A 17,969-nucleotide genomic window follows, 5' to 3' on the forward strand; every position below is an offset into this window, starting at 1 on the left:
CCAGAGCTTCAGGGAGATGCTTGCTCTGGATAGCCAAAGGACTCTCTCCTTCGTTGAGAGTCCAGAGTTCAGGCAGCTCATGGCCCCATCCTACCAAGTGCCTGCATGCACCACCTTTAGAAGGGCGGTAGTGCTCTCCCTGTATGAGGCATGCAAGGAATACTTGAGGGAGGAGCTGCGCAAGGCAGGGCCGCAAGTAGCCTTGCACTTCACCTCCAACATCTGGTGTAGGCGTGATCGTCAGCCCGGCTGCCTCTCCCTCACAGGACACTGGTGCCATCAATCAGTCTGTCAGTGGGCTCTCCTTCAAGCAGAGGTGATGGACGAGTTCCACACAGCAAGGGAGATCATGGTGGCCATGAACTGCATGGTGTAGGGGTGGCTCATTGGGCAGGGCAAGCTCACCCGCAAATTCATGGTCACTGATAATGGGGCCAATACGGTCAAGGCGGTGCATGATGCCAACTTTTTTGGCATCCGGTGTGTGGCATACGAGCTGTCCTCATAGTCAAGGACACTTTGGAGGGGGACAGGGCTGCCAGTGACAGCTCATCATTACCAGCCAGCTCACTTCAAAATGTAGGAAGGTGGCAAGCTACTTCCACTGCAGCAGAGGGGGGGGGGCAAGATGCTGCGGGAGAAACAGGCAGAGCTGAGCATCCAGCAGAACAAAATCATGCAGGATGCAGAGACTTGGTGGAACGCCACATACCTGATGCTGGAAAGGCTGGTCAAGCAACAGAAGGCTATCTAGGAGATGGCATTGCTCGGGGAGATTGGGATCAGCAGCCCTCTTAACAAAATTGAGTGAGATACTATCTCCCAGATCTTGGTGGTTCTCAACCCGCTCCAAGGCCACGAAGAGCTTTGATCCCCATAGTGAAGGAGCTTGAGAATGAAATGGAGAAGTTCCAGGGATCGATGTTCCTGGCTGGGGCAAGTCACTTTCAAAGGTGCAGGCACTGATGAAGTGGCTGAAGGAAAGCATCAAAAAAACAGCTGGATCCATTGTGGTCCAGTACAGTCCACGTGCCGATGGGCATGTGTGACCCAAGGGTGAAGGAGAGCATCTGTAGCAGCAAAATATTCAATCAGTGGACAGAGGTGCTGGTGAACAGGATCAGGGAGGTAGATACATTGTCCTGTGCCAGTACTCCAAGCATCAGCCAATCTCCTCAACCACAGATGCTGCCAATGTGGGCCAAGGGCATGGCTTCAATGGTGCAGTCCAGAGGCACCAGACCCCACCATCCAGCAGGTAGTGTGGAGGCCTTGGTGGCTACCTATCTCTCCAAGGACATGGAGCCGCTGCAATGCCTGCTATTCCCTTGGCCTACTGGGCAACCCACAGCCAGATGTGGCACGATCTGGCCACAGTTGGCCGGGAATACCAGTCCTGTCCACCAACCAGTATTCTAAGCAAGAGTGTTCAGCATTACTGAGGATCTTGTGACATCCCACTGCACCTCCTTGGATCCTGGTTTGGAGAAGCAGCAAGGTGAACCTCCTGTTGCTGGAGGTTCCCAAGCTCCACCTGCAGATGGAGCAAGTGTCACCATCCTCACTCCGCACCTATTTGCTTTGACAACCATTTAATGCCCCACCAGGATGAACTTGGATGCATGGGCTGGGGCTACATGGAAAGAGCAAGCCCCAGGTCCTGGGCATGACCTAAAACTGCACCCTGCCAGGATAGGGAGGCCTGCTGGAACTGCCAGTGGTGCAGCAGCCCCAGGAAATGCAGGGACCACATACCTCAGTTTTATAAATTCCCTTTGAGGATCAGGACAGAGATTGGAAAGGAAGTGGTTTCCTTGTGAGAAATGTGCCCCCACTGGTAATTGGGTGTTCTTGTCTTTAATAGATGTCCAGTGTGCATTCATTCTGGTGCGCAGTTGTTGTTTGGTCTCTCCTATGCATTTTCCATCAGGTCATTTGGTGCACTGAATGAGATATGTTTCTGGAGGTGCAGCTGTAAGATCCAGGAATGGTGATGGTTCTGTTGTAGGGTATAGGAATTGTAGGGGTACTGGAGATAAGTTAGCAGGTTTTGCATTTCTTGTCATGGCATGGTCTGGATCCATCCATTTTGGGGCTGTAAGAAGTCTGGTTCTGGTGACGAGGTTAGTGAGGTTCGGCGCTTGTTTAAAAATCGACAAAACTCCTTTTGTAGACAAGCCTACAAACTTCACTTCATAAATCTACTGGATATAAAAGAATTGTGGACTCAATACAGACATTGGATCTGTGCCACACTGTAACCTGCCTGACATCTGACTCCTCAGGTACCTCTCCACTTTTACCTGGCTGTTACATCTCCTTTCCCCCCCAACATCCTCCCAGCCTCTCACCCCCTAACACCTCCATTTCCATTTCCATGGACTGGCTTTCTTGCCTGCATTGCATACCAGCCTCTGGCTTCTTTACTATTCCTTCCATCCAGGAAGAGCGCACACACCAACTACAGATGCTTCCCCAGCCTGACAAAGGGTTTTTAAACCTGAAAGCTTGCCAAGATATATTTCTCCAACTATTCAGTTGGTCTAATGAAAGGTATTACATCTACTCAAAGAACCTTGCCTGCCTGTTCCTTATACCAACATGGCTAGAACAAGAAACCCAGTTAACACGCACACATGACATGAGTTTTGCTTTCAACAGTTTGAGAGGCACTTTCACAGAAGCCCCGGCACCTATCTCCTTAAAACCTGGCAGGCTTCATGCCTTCAGAAGGGGCTACCATCCCTGCTGTTTTCATTCAATTCTGCAAAAAATGACAAAGTTATAGGTATTTTAGTGATTCCCCATTATAGCCTATAGTTGAATCACCAAATCGGCGCCAAATCTTCTGAATCCGATTTGCGACAGTGATCTGAATCACCAAGTCAAAATCACTGTCCCCAGAACTGGCCAAATTAGAATCAAATACTGTCCACTTCGCACAGGTCTACTAGTTAGCCATCTCCAGATTAGCCTTTGAAAAGAAAAAGTGAAAAAAAAAAAAAAAAAAAAGAAAGAAACAAGCTTTTTTTGTTGGGAAAGGAAGGAGGAGAGTGAGGGAAGAGAAGGAGCATCTGTTGTTAGTGTTTGGTCACTGGACTTCACTGTACATCATCCCAAGGGCTCCCTCTCCCATGTAAATTGTCAGACAGATTGCTCGAAGAAGGGTGGCCTTAAGAAAACTGGCAGCAACAAGAAATCAACGTATTTGTGTATCCATCCCAAGAAAACTACAGTTTCCCTACAACAACAGTCACAGCTTTCATTTCTTCTCTTCTCTGCCTCCTCCTCCCAAAACACAAGAATCTCCCTGCCAAGCTAAGCCATCTGGTCACCCGATTTCTGTAAACAGTAAACTGTCAGATAATACCATTTAAGAGATTAAAAACACTTCAGCATTCACTATGAAAGCCAAGATGAATGAAGCCAAATGAATCATAACAGGTGAAGAAAACTTTAATAATTTTGTGGGATTTTTTTTTTCTTTTTTGTGGAGAAAAGCCAGGGAAATATTTTTGTGAATGTAAGAAAAGCAGGCCCAAATATTCACTTTGTTGCAAGAAAAAAAAAATAATCTCACTTCAGAATCAAACTATAGACAATGTATTTCTTAAGCACTTGAAATGTGCTTAACGCATATAGTACAAACATTTCCCCAAGGAGCCCACAAAAGTAAACAGGACAGTCTACATTTGTTTAGTAAGCCAAAGGATCAAAATGATCATTTTTTCTTTAAAATGAATAATCTACCAAGAATGGCTGAACACTCTACAAAGTTATAAAAAAAAGTTGTAGAAATTCATAATAGTGAGGATTTTTTTTTGTTCCAAACTATAGCTGGTTAAAAAGTTAGTTTAGCTAATCTAATTAATGTCCATTTATCCAAGACAACTATCAAGAGACAGCTAAATTGTTGGGTTTTTTTTTTAATTAATAAAAATTTAGCTATTCAATACAGATGTTGCCAGCAAAGAACCTAGAATCTGCTAGTAAATTTCAACTTATATTCTCAGCTGGCATAAATACCACTGGTAAATCTAGACCAGAAGTATTCAGAGCTGTAAATCTACTTTCAGTTAAAACTGCCTTTTGAAACATGAGTTACAGCTATTGTGTGATACAAAACAGAAAGAAGAAATCACAACAAAAACACAAACAGTGTTTAAATACAATTTATGTTTAGAAGGGAAATGGTGAACATTAAGAATGAAGAAAAATGCTGATATGAAGTAATTTAAGTCTGCTCATAATAAATGGAGTATCTTGAGTCAAACCCAATGCTAACATTTTAAAAAGATTTATATTACCCAACTGTTAGCTTCAGCATAAAAAGTTCAGCAATTTTCTAGTTATGACTACATCAATAAAAGTATTTGAGCCTAACTTTGCAAAGTTTGCATCCTCTTGGTATGTCACATGTCCAATAATAAGAAAAGGATTGTTTCTATCTAGGCATTTTTATAGAATGACTAAATGGCAATGCTTTTGCAAGAGCTTTCAGGGAATCGTTTCATTTTATATAATGAAACAGAAAAAAAATAAAGCATCACACAATGAAAGAAAAAAAAAATTAGAAAAAGCAAAGCAAAAACAAACAAACAAACCCAGCAACACATCAAGCAGTACTTGAACTTTCCCAGCCACTCATTTCCTCACTTGACAACTGCTTCTGTTTCCTGCTTCTATTTTCTGAAAGCATGGCAGGTTAACATATATGTGAAATAGAAAGGTAGCTTGTTGGGAATCTGGCCCATATATGTATTTGAAATTGAGATTTAAATTGGCAGCTCAAGAAGTGCCAAGATTAAGAAAATATCTGAACGGATAGAATGTGTGCACAGGCACATCATTAAGGTAGACATGCAGGCAAATGGAAGAATTTGCCCAAGAGGCTGCCACTCGGGAAGGGCATTACATTCCCCACCCCCTATCCTGCACTGACATTTCAGTGGTTTCAGTATAAAAATTACAAAGCTCATATAATCTGAATAGATTCGGAAAAGCGTCACAAAAAGATTCAGCCGATTCGGAGACTTGGCCATAGACTAAACAGGCATCTGACAGCTGCTTCCAGCTGGTAAGTCTGTTGGGGTTGGGACTGGGACAGTGACACTGCCCAGCTGGGGTGAGGGAGGAGCGGGTACAGCAGGCTCACCCAGCTGGAGCTGGGGGGGGGGAGGAATGCAGGCACAGTGCCTGCATCCTGTGTCTTTCCATGCTGGCTGGCAAGCGGCAGCAGAGCACAGCTCCTACTCCCAGCACTGATGCAGGCATGGTAGCACTGGGAACAGGGGCTATGCCCTGCTGCCACCCTGAGTGGCAGTGCTGGGAGTGGAGGCTATGCCCTGCTGCTGTGCCTTCATCGAACCCCACCTGCCCCCCCTTCGGCGCCTGTTGGGCAAGCCATGGCTCCCCCCGCCAGGACAGAGGCAGGCACAGCCAGAGAAGCTGCTGGAGAAGCCCCAATGGCTGCCCTGCCCAGCCCCATCTGACCCAGCCCAGCCTCCTAGCACTTCAGAAAAAAGAAAATAAAGCCCCGCACTCACCAGCTGCAGGAGCGGTGATTGGGGCCTCTGGGTGCTTGTGGTAGAGCCCCCCCACCCCCCAGCAGTGCAGGGCAGTGGGGTTTGCCCCTCCCCCACCACGCTTGGCACCCGTGCAGCAGCTGCCCCATGGCACGGGTGCAGTGTGGCTTGGCAGAGTGCTGTGCGCTGTCTGGGAGCTGGGGCCACTGGGGCCGAGAGCTGCTGGGCTCTGGCCGACACGTGGAGCCACCCCAGCTCCCTGGTGAATCTAAGCGGGGGTGGAGAATTGAACTGGCTCAATTCCCCAGCCGCCAGCCCAATTCCTCCAGGAGCTGGGACAGCTCTGTGTGTCAGCCAGAGCTCAGCACTGCTCAGCCCCAGTTCCCAGACAGTGAATCAAATACTTCCCTATTTGCATAGACCTAATGAACAGCCCTGCAGGCCAGATAATGTGGCCCTGTATACTAGACTGCACCAGCACGCAGCCAGATCCAACCATATGGCACTGGGCTCACAGACCAACCCCACATGCCAACTTCACAACGGACACGGCCTACAGAATGACCCCACAACTCTCATTCAGCCCTTGGAGCCAGAAGATTGAGCACCACTGACTTAACCTATAATTTGGGGGTAGACTTTTCTCAGCGTACCCTACCCTCTCCTCCCCATACAGAGAATGCAGGATGAGACAGGCCAAGAAACATGACATACCAAAAAAACCAAGAGAAAAAAAAAAAAAATCACAATACCATCAGGTGACCCTCAGACTACACCACCTCTATACTATCTATAACAACAAGACTTGGCCACCAAGAGACAGAGAGAGAGGAAAAAAAGCTAATGGGAACAAGTGACCTGCCCATCCCACCAAACTGCAAGCTGCAACAAGTTTTACTTTCTCTTAATGCCACTTGCACCCCAAAAAACACGAAAAAAAAGAACCCTGAATGCCAGCCCCACTGTTTGGCCAAATGAGAAAGTCCCTTCCCAATTCACAAGAAACTGACTCTCAAACAACTGGTCAGATGTATTTGGTAGGGACAGTGGCAAAAGCAAATTAACTTTTGAAATACTGAATAAGCTTGAGCATGTCCATGCATGCACACTCAGGAAAGGGGGAGCCACATGCAGGGCTGGTCAGTTCTCAGTCTGTCTTGCCTTGTCAACAGAAAGCGAGAAGACCCAGTAAGAGGAAGGGGAAGCAGGCCCCATTTTGCTACTTGTGCCTTCCCAAATTCCTCTCCCTGGTCACAAGACACTGGCTCACTAGTGCTGCACTCTGGTCCAATGATCACTGTAGAAACAATTACCATTATAGATAGCCTAAATAACTGTGAGATTAGAGATAGTACCGCAGGAACGCTTTGGCATTTATTCTTAGAAGAATGCATCATTCCAAAAATTGTCTGAGTACTTCTGCTATGTACCAGTCATACTTCCCAATTACTTAGCCAATTCACTTTCTACCTTTTGTTAGTTCCGTCTCATATAGCCCACCCATTGTTTTTCAAAAGGAGCAAGTGATTCTTTTCCTTAATGCACAATTAAAAGATTTTACACCTTAATTCTGACAGATGTAATTGCAGGTTCTAATACTTAATGGTAGGTAGTATTCAGGAAAAATCTGCATTAAGCCTACATATTTGTCAGTAGGTCAAATACTACTTCTGATTTAGGCTCACCTCAAGATCACTTGGTTTCATTATGGACACTAAATAGTTATGTTGGTTACATTATGGACAATGAAACAGTTGTGCACCAAGTTGCAAGTGTTTATATTTATCAATTATAAATGCATGTATAAAACAACCGACTAACAGTACTTAAAAAAAAAAAAGAGTACAAAGGGCTACATAAAGTGCTAAGCATATTACTAGTATTGGAATTGCATTAGCAACAAAATTAAAATTGAGAACTTAGCATTTCAGTGTGTATTCATTTACAAAATTTTTCTGGTGCATTAACAGATGTGCATTTCAGTGGCTTTTACAACATTATATCTTTGTAATGATCTAAAGAAAGACCCTAATTGTCCTTAATCCTTTATTTTAAATAGGTTAGACGAAATCCTCTTTTGACTGAAGCAACGAGATTAGTCAGTGCCACCAGGAAGCAGAAACATTGCTTTCCTACTTAAAAAGTCTCAATAGAAATAAGAAAACAAATAAACTGGATGCAAGTTTCACAAAAGAGGGGGGAAAAAAAAAAAACAGCAACAACAAAAAATCTACATAAAACAAAGGAACGTATTAAAAATGCACATATGCTAACAATAAATTAATTCATTCCCAGTTCTTAGTTCCACAACATGTTTAGCTTCACAGTAGAATGCAAGTACGAGTGTGTCCCAGAACAGATATGCAGTATCATTCAGCAGCTATATGCGAAACATTATGCTGAGCCCCTTCCTACTAGTGCATACCCAGAGGCATAGGAAAGAATGCAAGAATCTAAGGTCTGAAATGTAAGACTTCTAGGGATATACTGATACCCAACCACAGTATTTATCCAGCTTTCCTTCCCATATTCACAAGTTTCCCCATAGTCAATCTTAATTAATTCATCCTCAACTGCTTCCCTGTCTCACAGGAATATTGTTATAGCACTCGTGCAACCAGGGAACTGAGGCATAGATCAGCTAGGGCCCAGATCTCCAAAAGTATCTAGCTAGGTGCGTAAATGCCACTGAGAATCTGAGCCTAAAAGATTTGCCCAAGGTCACCTAGGAAGTCTAGAGACATTTGTTCAATTCTATTCTCCACTCAGGTCCTATACTAATATTATAACCACTAGATGACTCTTCCTCTCTAAAATAATCTAGTATATAATATGAGTTTCTTTTAGAGAAGACTTGCTTATTTTTACACCAATGTCTCAAATACTTTTGCAACATCAATAAAGCTTAACATCTATGATACTAAAAGTTCAAATTCAAATACCTTTCAAACAGGTATTTAGAACACAACTGCTTAAAGTCATTACTGTTAAAATGAAAAAAACTGGTGTCTGCATGATGGAGAAAGGCTCCTTGGTTTGCCTTGTCTACCTGCAGTTGTTGCCATGGAAATTATAGCAGGAGGTAATAGTATTCCAGTATCATTCTGCCTCACAATTCAGACCGACTTCAACTGAGGTATCCTGTGACAATTCCACCAATGGAAATGTTATCCTATAGAATGGTAAACCAGCAAGCTAAGAAGCAGTAGTCTGAAAAATACAAGTAGACTAAAAGATTTAAATGATGATACTGGTTTGTTTTTTTTGTTCACAATACAGGCAAGTCAAATTCAATTTCATAACAGGTGTTCTAACATCTGCCTAGCCATTCCACTACCATAATTTTGTTTTTCTAGGGGCAGGAGGCTTAGTGATAAAAGGCAGAGATGGGAAATTAGCCTTTGCCATCTCAAAGACACGGATACACACAAATGCAGTTAAACACCAGAAGACAATTCAAACAATTTACAATACTTTTTACTTGCTAGCCCAGTAACTGTATTCTGAATGTAGTTTAAACCAATTTGACTCAATTAATAAAAAGTAGTTTCACCTCTTACTTTTCTTGTTTCAGTTATTAGCAAGAAATGGGACAATGAATAAAAGGAAAAGCATAGGTATTTTAAATCTATCAAGTGCTACTTCAAGCACTATTCTCTTACATTCCCAAATGTCTACTGAAAATGCTTCTTTCCTTCAGCAATGAAGTTCAGTTGCGAATTAGTATCTGCATAAACATCCAATGATTTTGCAAATAAAAAGAAAACGAAGGCTATCAAAAGATAGGTACTTTTCTTATAAACAGGAAAATATCAAGACAACATATTCCGGTGCTAAAAATGTCAGGGTTAAGAGGTCTTTCAGAAATTTTGTTGACTTAAGATCGGAACAATTCAGAGACTGAAGAAAAAAAAATTCTTAAATATGAAAGAACTTTGATGAATGCAGAAGAGCAATATGTTGTAACCAATACCTACCAGTTTGTAATATATGCTCTGCCTTACAGAAACTGAACCTGTTTACTGCTGTACTTTCACAGGTTTATTCAAAAAAGAAAGTCATTCTTCATTATAAAGGGATTTGTGTCCAGTTCTGCAAAGAACAAAGCCACTGTAATTCTTCACAAATTTCTTGGGAAGCAGAAAACAAGAGTTAAGAGTGGACAGCTGTTGATTACATGAGAAGCTAATTAGTTTCGACTATATGGAACCAAGACGTATGGTCACCTTACTTATCTAGTAGTACTCTGCTTAAGGAAAATTTAAGTGCTAACTTGACTCCAGGTGCAATCAGCAAGGGCACACAAAGAGCCAAATGATCACAGGCTGCAGAAGTTGCCTACATAACGCTGCAGAACGTACCACGCCACAAACATCACAAGACAAGAGTACCATCAGAGGCTGGCACATAGACTTTGTAACAGTACAAGGTCTTGCAAGAAAAGAGATTAAATAAAGAAAAAATTCCAAAATAGAGCGTCTTAATTCCGCATAGATGTAGATTTCTTGGTGAAGTAAAAGCTAGAATGCTGACTACGTGAATGATGCTGGAGGAGGTCATGATGTTTGTTTCAGTTCTTAGAATTAACCTTTGAAATCCTTCAAATTCAACTGTTCTTACTTTTTCAAAATGATGTTACTGCCTTCTGGACAAAATTTGAATCTGGAAGGGATATGAAGTTGAGGCATGCTACTGATTTTTTTTTTCCCCAACTTAACAATTGTTATACCCTAAACTAAAAATGGAAAATACGTTAGAGAACATAATTTTTAGTGCTGCTTTGTGTAGTTGATAGCACTAAAAATGTAAAGTATTTTCCCTAAACAGTCAGCTAGAGTGCTCGTTTGTGTGGACCTTACACCAATACTTAAAATATACATGAATATAAAACTGTACATCCACAGAAGTTTGCCTAAAGGAAGGTACAGCACCTGAAGCAACTTTTGAAGTTGACCATGTTTGTTATTATTATTTATTAGCCCCAGACTAATAAACCTAATTGATTTCCCTCCAACTTTCAAGTTAAAGCTCCATCAGCCTTTGTTATATTGAAGTGTATGAATATTATTTCAATTTAGTATTTAAGGCATTCACTAGGAACAGCAATTTTAGAACTATACTCTTAACATAAATGGCACACCATTTACATCAATGACTGCAAATACAGCATAGTAGAACTAACATGAAATTCCACATAAATATTGTGGCAAATACACTGAAACTTTTTATATGTAATTTCCAGATTAGACCATTGTTATGCCAATCACTACAATCATTTTACTCAATTAAGACTACACTTTCAACCCACTTCTGTTACAGTGAGAGACAAAGCATACATTTATGAAGCCATTTAAAAAGTATTTGAAAAGCTCAGCCAGTTTAAAGGACTAATGTAACAGCTCTGGGAGTTCTCCAGGGACCAAAGATGCAGAGATTTCCTTTCTAGAGGACCGACAATTTATCAAATACAATACACAGTACTAAAATAAATAAATAAATAAATAAATAAATAAATGTTATATTATATACATTTCTATTTATGTACTGCCAACAAATATTTAATATTCTGAAATCAGATTTATGATCCTGTAGTAATGTGGGGGGACACAAAGGAGCAGACAATACAGCAGCAGTGTCAGTAATTGTAATGTACTATATAAACAGGAAAAGCAGGGCAATTGTAGGGCAGTAACTGCAATTCTCTAACCTAACCAGTACTGCCAAAAATAGAGCAGTCAACCTGGACAACAGTATCTACCAATCAGGGACAGCTGTCCCCAAAATACAGTGTAGGCAATTACAATAGGTTGCAAGATGTTCAGTGACTGCTTCGTGTCCGAGAAGCTGCATGCCAAGAGCAACAGTTTCCGTTTTGCCCCAGAAAGCAACTTCAAACTTGTGCAGCCCTGCACCTTACTAGAAATAAGGTATCTATCATGTTTACAAATATACACATTAGAAATGACGAAAGAAAAACAATATTCATTTTACAAGAGTCAAGACTTGTGTGTTTTATTTATGGAACACAATCCCTCTCCATTATAAAAAAGGGGAAATAATAATTGGTGCAGTTAGGAGGAACTTCTAAATCATTAAGACTGCTAAGGATAACATGAATTATCACAAGGGAGGTGATGACATTGCAGTGAACTATACAAATGAAGCCACGCCACTTCATGGCATCTAGACAATGCCTTAAACTGGAATAATCTCTCAACGTAGTTTTAATTATCAAAGCACCTTCAATTTCTCCCAAGTACCGAATGGTGCCAATTTCTGCTTTAAAAGCTAAATTTTTCATGCAACTGCTTATCCAGGTTTTTACCACAATCAAATATTGTTGTGTGCCACACCATTAAACCTGGTATTTTCAAACTGTGAATCTGACTCCCCTAGAGAGGTACAATCTTCCAGGAAATGGACCACACTACCCCAAGAGAGAGGGAAAGAAAGGAGGGGTTACTTTATTTTGTCTTTGCTTATGACTTAAAGGGAGGTGGGGGGGGTGAGGAAAAACAGTCTGCTAAAAGTTGGGAAATTCTGATTATAAAGCCATAAAAATTGACAGATGCATCACAAACACACAGTTTACTTCAAGCTCCCTGTAAAAGGACCCAAATGTATGACTCTGCAGAAGAGTCAGTTTGATCAAATTTGAAAACTTGGGGACAGAAGTTACCCAACTTTAAAAAAATTAAAATCATCAACATACATTAGGAAAGGGACTTCCATTGTTTATAATAAAATGTAAAGCTTTAAGACAAATTGAGTGTTTTGACTTGGCAAGTACAGAACTATTATTCAGGTCCTCTAGCTCAGCATTGTGAATGGTGTATGGGAAAAAATATTTCTACTTTATTTTTGACAAAGATGCAACATGGCATGTTAGATGCAAGCTGAAACCCTCTAGAAACTGTATGCTCAGTAAATAAACACTCAATTCACAAATATTCTACCTTAAACTTAATATAAAAACTGGCATTAGTCAAGCATATTTCTGCAGCACTGTTCATCTTGAAGGATCCCAAAGCATTTATACGAGGTCTTCTTACCGGAATTGTCATACTTCAGTACAATTCACTTCAGCATCTTTCACATACAATTTTATTCTATACATATAACCTTATAAAAAATGGGTAGGAGGGAACAGAAAAATATTTTATTCAAAAATAAAAAAAAAAATTAGGGGGGAGGAATATCATAACACAAGGTTGAATTGGGCAAGACAACAACAGAGTAGAGATGTTATTTTTAAAGCCAGTCTACCACCATCCTGGGAGACTGAATACACGATATCAAAGTTCTGGTCATGCTTTTTTCCAAATGTCAAAAATCTGCTCTGTCCACACTACCTCTGCAATTACCATGTTCTACCTAAACAAATCAATTGAAAAATTTGAGGCAAGCAAGCCAGCCAGCCAGCCAGACATATTTGAAAAAGCTACCCATAACTGGAAAACCAGAAGCTCCTGAGCAATGATTGGTAAGTGCTTCACAGATTTAAGAGTTACGTTGGAATCTGTACTGCTTTTCAACATAAACTGCTGCCTTTCACACACAGAAAGAGAATGGCCTTTCCTTTTGAATAAAGACCTTGACATTATAACTCATGTATTTAATCACCACCACAACTGAAAATTATATGGGACTAATGGAAACCACCACATAGAAGCTACAACTAATACGACATGCAGAAGCCGTTTACTGCTCAACAGAGACTAATGAGACATCACACCGGAGCTATGAGCACTCAGCTAGCTACTTCCTTATGTCTCCAGACAGAGACAGCAAAGGAGCCAGCAGAGCTTCTCAACCTTTTAAGATTCAAGGCAACCCTAAGAAACTATCAAGTTTTAGCTTTCACTCATTTTTTGACAACATAAAAATAATAGAGCAATTCTTTTGGTGTAAAGAGCTAAGAAAGACCATACCAGGTCAGAACGTGTGTAACACTATGAATACATCTTTGAAATCACTGGGTTTATCTTGTGAACCATGGCTGTACACCAAGTAGTGCTAATATAGTATGGCACCCTGCAGCACCCTTGAAAAGATCAAGGCAGCCCAGGGTACTGCAGCTTGAACAGACTAGGATCTGGATATCTTAGAGGCCATTTATTCACTAGGACAACTAGGCATTACAGAGCTATTGTTACCAATGCTTCAGTACAGTAGCCACTAAGAATTTTCTGACTCCAAATCTTCTCATGAATATCCTCTGGTAAGGACTTCAACTAAGCACAAGTTTGCTCCTGTTTAGACATAGCATCTCAACAACAGTATTTAATAAAAATCTGAAACAAAGAAAGATAAACTGCAAAACTACCAGTCTCCTATAAAAGAATAAATACCTCTGAAACAAAAGCAACAGCGATTCTGCAATGGCATGGTCATCAGCTAATCTTTTCTGTCAATCAATCATCAGTTTCAGGGAAAACATTTAAGATTTTAAGAGTGCACATTTCCTCTCATAGTTATATAAAAAGAAAATGAACTGAGCTGGAAAAAGGAGCTATCCAGTTCTCCTCGTACAGAGCATATTTAGATGATAAACCTGAGCTGTGCACAACAGCTTCTTCATTTGAAGTAATAAATTCAAGATAAAGAAACTAACTGAGATTATAGAGAATGCAGACAAGCAAAGTCTGGAGCAACAGATTAAAACTTACTATTTGTAGATCTCTGCAGAAAAAAAGAAAATAAAAGATCTGTTCAGTTGTCCCACAAACAAAAACACAGGGTACTGAGATTTGGGAAGTGTATAAACAGTCTCTCATCCAGATTAGGAAATTCCTGGACTCCGTTTCAGTCTATATAATGAATATAATTAGTTACAAAAAGAAACTTTTAGGTCAGAGACTCTATCCTCCCACAAGTACATGATTATTTTTCTGCAGGGTATGTTTTCACATGCTCCCTTATCTCTCAAAATAGAATACATTTTCTAGCGCAGTCTCTGGTCTGGTTTCCACCAAAAGTGTTTATGACACCCAATTCCTTCAAAGGACTATTCCACAGACTAGCAGAGCTCCTCATTTAGCCAACTTTTCCCCCTTTTATTAGGCCAGATCCTGAACCCTGCTACATCCAAGCAGAATGCAACTGCTTGCTAGTAGAGCTCTTCATGGGCAGAAGAGCTCATCTGAGTTTAAGCCTGAAATTTTTCAGTTGGATTTTCATGGTGCAAACTAGTTTTTTTATACACAGCTTTGTATAACTTGAAACAATTCCCCCCTTTCTTCAGGTTTATAATCTAAAGATGCACAAATGCAAGTAGCTTCATTACTATTTCTCCCCACACACATATGCATGCCATCTCATAACAGCTATCGTTTTAGAAGGCTTTCCACAGCGAACATATCTTCAGCTCCCAACTTTTTCCTGCTAAATTTCCCCTCTGAACTGTTCTTTCAACCCAAACATCTTGAGTAAGGAACTCAAATTAGGCTTTACTAGCTGTTTTACCATAAAAGGAAGTCAGGTCCCTGACTTTCACACTGACCACCCTGAGACCTCTTTTTTGAATTATTTTTCTTCCTACTCCAGATGCATTTATTTAACCTCAGTTTCCTATTTTTAACCTTTGCCCCTTGTATTATTTCCCTCTTCAGCGGCTGTTGGCCAATTTAGTACAGCCAAGATCTTGATTGTTAGAGTGTTAACAAAGGCAAGATTTTACCACCCAGTTCTGGTGCACACTCATCTACAACTCCTTTTTCCCAAATGCAATGCTGACTTCTTTACTCTATTAGCTTTCAATGGTGGGAGTATTTTTCATATTCAAATTAATTCATTTCCCCCAAAGTATGTGTATGCAAAAGGGTAGCTGCTATACCCAGCATGTCTCTGGGGGCTTTCATTTTATCCACAGAAATACAACAGGAGCCAAAGCAAGTTTCTCCAAACTATACACTGGTTTACTGGGACATTATCAATCGGACAACATTACCAAGAGCAGCTAAATATAGCTGAGAACACAAGGACATAACTCACTACTAGGTGGTGAGGACTCAGCCCCACCCTCAAAATGGGTCCTCATGGCTTGAGGCAAGTTCCAGACTCCAACCCCTCTGCCTTTGTGTGGGGGAGATCTATACAGTTCATGTTCAAATCCCCATATTCCTGCCTGTCCCTCCAAAAAAAGGATTTCTTGGCCATTTCAGTAGGCAGCTGGAAACTGAGTCATGGTTTGTAACCACTGTTCTTTCCTAGGGTCCTGTGGTCCCTTATACCTAGTGCTAATAAGTGGCCCATGCATCTCAGCTCCCTTGAAACTGTCCCCCCCAATCCACTTCTCTCAATGCTAAGGAAGCATGGCTTACATTTAAAAGCTCATCTAACTACGCAACTGCATAGATAGTTCAACAGAAGACACCACCCTAAGAAAGCCTTGCCTCTATGCTAATCCTTGTGACTCAGGCTGAACTGCTTCTGGGCTCAGAGTATCTGGGAGGAGAAATGGAGTGACACACCCAGCAGAGCAAAAAAGGGGTGAGGGGTGCTCAGGACTCCCCAACATATCTAAATCTTCAAGAGAGGAGGGAACCAGAAGGCTTGTGCCCACTCCCCGTCAGTACATTTAAACTGTCAGTTTACACGTGACTTAGTTATGTGAAAAATAGCCAGACTCTTTCAGTTTCTAAAAGGAGTCTCAACTCCAAAAGGAGACCTGCTTTGCCATCAGTGGCCAGTTCCAGCCACCTGGCTAACGTGCTCCCCAAAAATAAAAAAGCAGGGAAAGTTCACTGGATTTCAGAAGTGAACCCAAGTGACAGGAGGTCACACTACATGATGTGCATTTCGAAGCTAACAAATGCAGAAGCCATCTCTTTCACCCAGAGGGAATCGCTTGCCCTGGGGCGGCCAAGGTTTCTCCCTCACCTTAGTTCAAATCGTGAGACCCTCCAAGCCCTGGCAGATGTTCTCTTACTGCAAGCACGGGGAAAGTGGACCAGTGTGTGCGCACACTTCCTTTGGCTGCTACTTATGCCCCTGACCTCAGGGTAAGTCATGAGACCCTTCAATCCCTGCCTCGCGATGATCCCTTACTGTAAGCGCAGGGAAAGGAACGAAGAAAGGAAAGAAAAAGAAGCGGGGGAAAAACGAAGAAAGGAAAGAAGGGGTGAGGAGCAGAGCGGGGCGGCCGTGTGCGCACCCCTAGCTCCGGCTGTTGGGTACTCGCGGGCGCCGCTCCCGTGCGCGGGCGGGCGGGCGGGCGCTGGGGAGGCGCGGACAGGCAGGCGGGGGCCGGGCGCGGGGTACTCACGTATCGGTGCACTAGGGTGCGGAGAAGGCTGCAGTCCATGGCGAGGCACGGGCTCTGCCGCCGCCGCTGGGCGCAAGCTGCAGCCGCCCCGCTCCCGCATGCAGGAGCCGCCCCGGCAGGCGCGCGTGGGGAGCGGAGCCGCCGCGCCCCCTCCCGAGGCTGGCGTTGGGGCTGGCCCGGGCGCTACCGCCGCTCTGCCCCGGCTAAATCATGCGAGCGCCGGGCAGAGCCATGTGTGCGCCGCTGCTGCTCCCGCGCGGCGCCTCCCAGCAGCTCATTCCCCGGCGCCCGCGGCTTTGAAGAGAGGAAGCGAGCTGGCTGGCGGGCACCAGCAGCGCGCCTCGGGGCTCCCCGCCCGCGGGACTACCTCGCCGGGCTGCAGCCGCCCGCTCTCCCGCGCCCAGCCGCTCTTTGATCTCCTCGGGCTCCCCAGACGCCCACGTCATAAAGGGCGTGTGGGCATGCGCACAGCACTGTCCCCAGCTCGGCGGCGGTGCTTTCACCTCGCACCTGGCTGGGCCGGCTCTGGGGCGCGCTGCGGGCAGCGCCTGGTGGGGCTCCAGCCCCTGCGGGACGCGGCTTGTGTCTTTTTTCCCCCCAAGGTTTCGTTGGCCATTCCCCGGGTTCCCTCCAGCAGTGCTGCCCCCACCCCCAGGGGCTGCTTGTGCAAGTCCCGCTCCTCTGGGCTATCACGGACTCAGCGGTTCTCGACCTTTTTTGTAGCAGGACCCACTTGTAAACCTCCATGGCCAGTCCCGACCCGGTGCTCCTCACGCCTGACCTGCTGCTGCCAGCCCCCCCGGGTGTGGCGCAGGGGCTGGGTGTATTCACAGGGTTTGAAATATGGGGGGCTCGGAGATGAGAACCCCCTGTAAACCCCTAAGGGACAAGAGTTCCTGGCCTGCCGTGCGCCTTCCTAAGCAGCTGAGGCAGTGGCAGCGCCTCTCTCCAGCTTCCTGCTGCCCCCGCCGCAGCCCATCCCCCAGGGTCAGAGTGTAATTCAACCCTGTGTGTGGGGTAGGGGGGCCCCCAGCAGCCCCTCGCAGGCTGGAGCTCTGCCAGCTTGCAAGGGAAAAGCCAGCCTTTGCCATGGTTTTCTCCTTTAAAGGAGAATCCATTTTTGAAGTTTGTTCACAACCCTTTTCTATATCCTCGTAACCCAAACACAACCCCCGGGT

At 43.4% G+C, this 17,969-nt stretch overlaps 1 protein-coding gene across 5 annotated transcripts in view; it reads right to left on the reverse strand.

Moving 5' to 3' along the window:
- Positions 1 to 17,199, reverse strand: part of ATP11A (ATPase phospholipid transporting 11A) — a 228,990-nt gene extending 211,791 nt beyond the window's left edge. For 3 of the 5 annotated variants that reach the window (XM_059721065.1, XM_019484962.2, XM_059721064.1), the window contains exon 1: positions 16,792 to 17,198. In XM_059721065.1, the coding sequence (XP_059577048.1) occupies positions 16,792 to 16,830 (39 nt within the window). In that variant the 5' untranslated portion in view covers positions 16,831 to 17,198. Of the gene's footprint in view, positions 1 to 16,791 lie in introns of all 5 variants that reach the window. The other 2 variants (XM_059721066.1, XM_059721067.1) reach the window with 1 other exon arrangement.
- Between the last annotated feature and the right edge of the window lie 770 nt (positions 17,200 to 17,969).

This window comes from Alligator mississippiensis, chromosome 1 (assembly GCF_030867095.1).
Source record: "Alligator mississippiensis isolate rAllMis1 chromosome 1, rAllMis1, whole genome shotgun sequence".
Taxonomy (NCBI): Eukaryota; Metazoa; Chordata; order Crocodylia; family Alligatoridae; genus Alligator; species Alligator mississippiensis.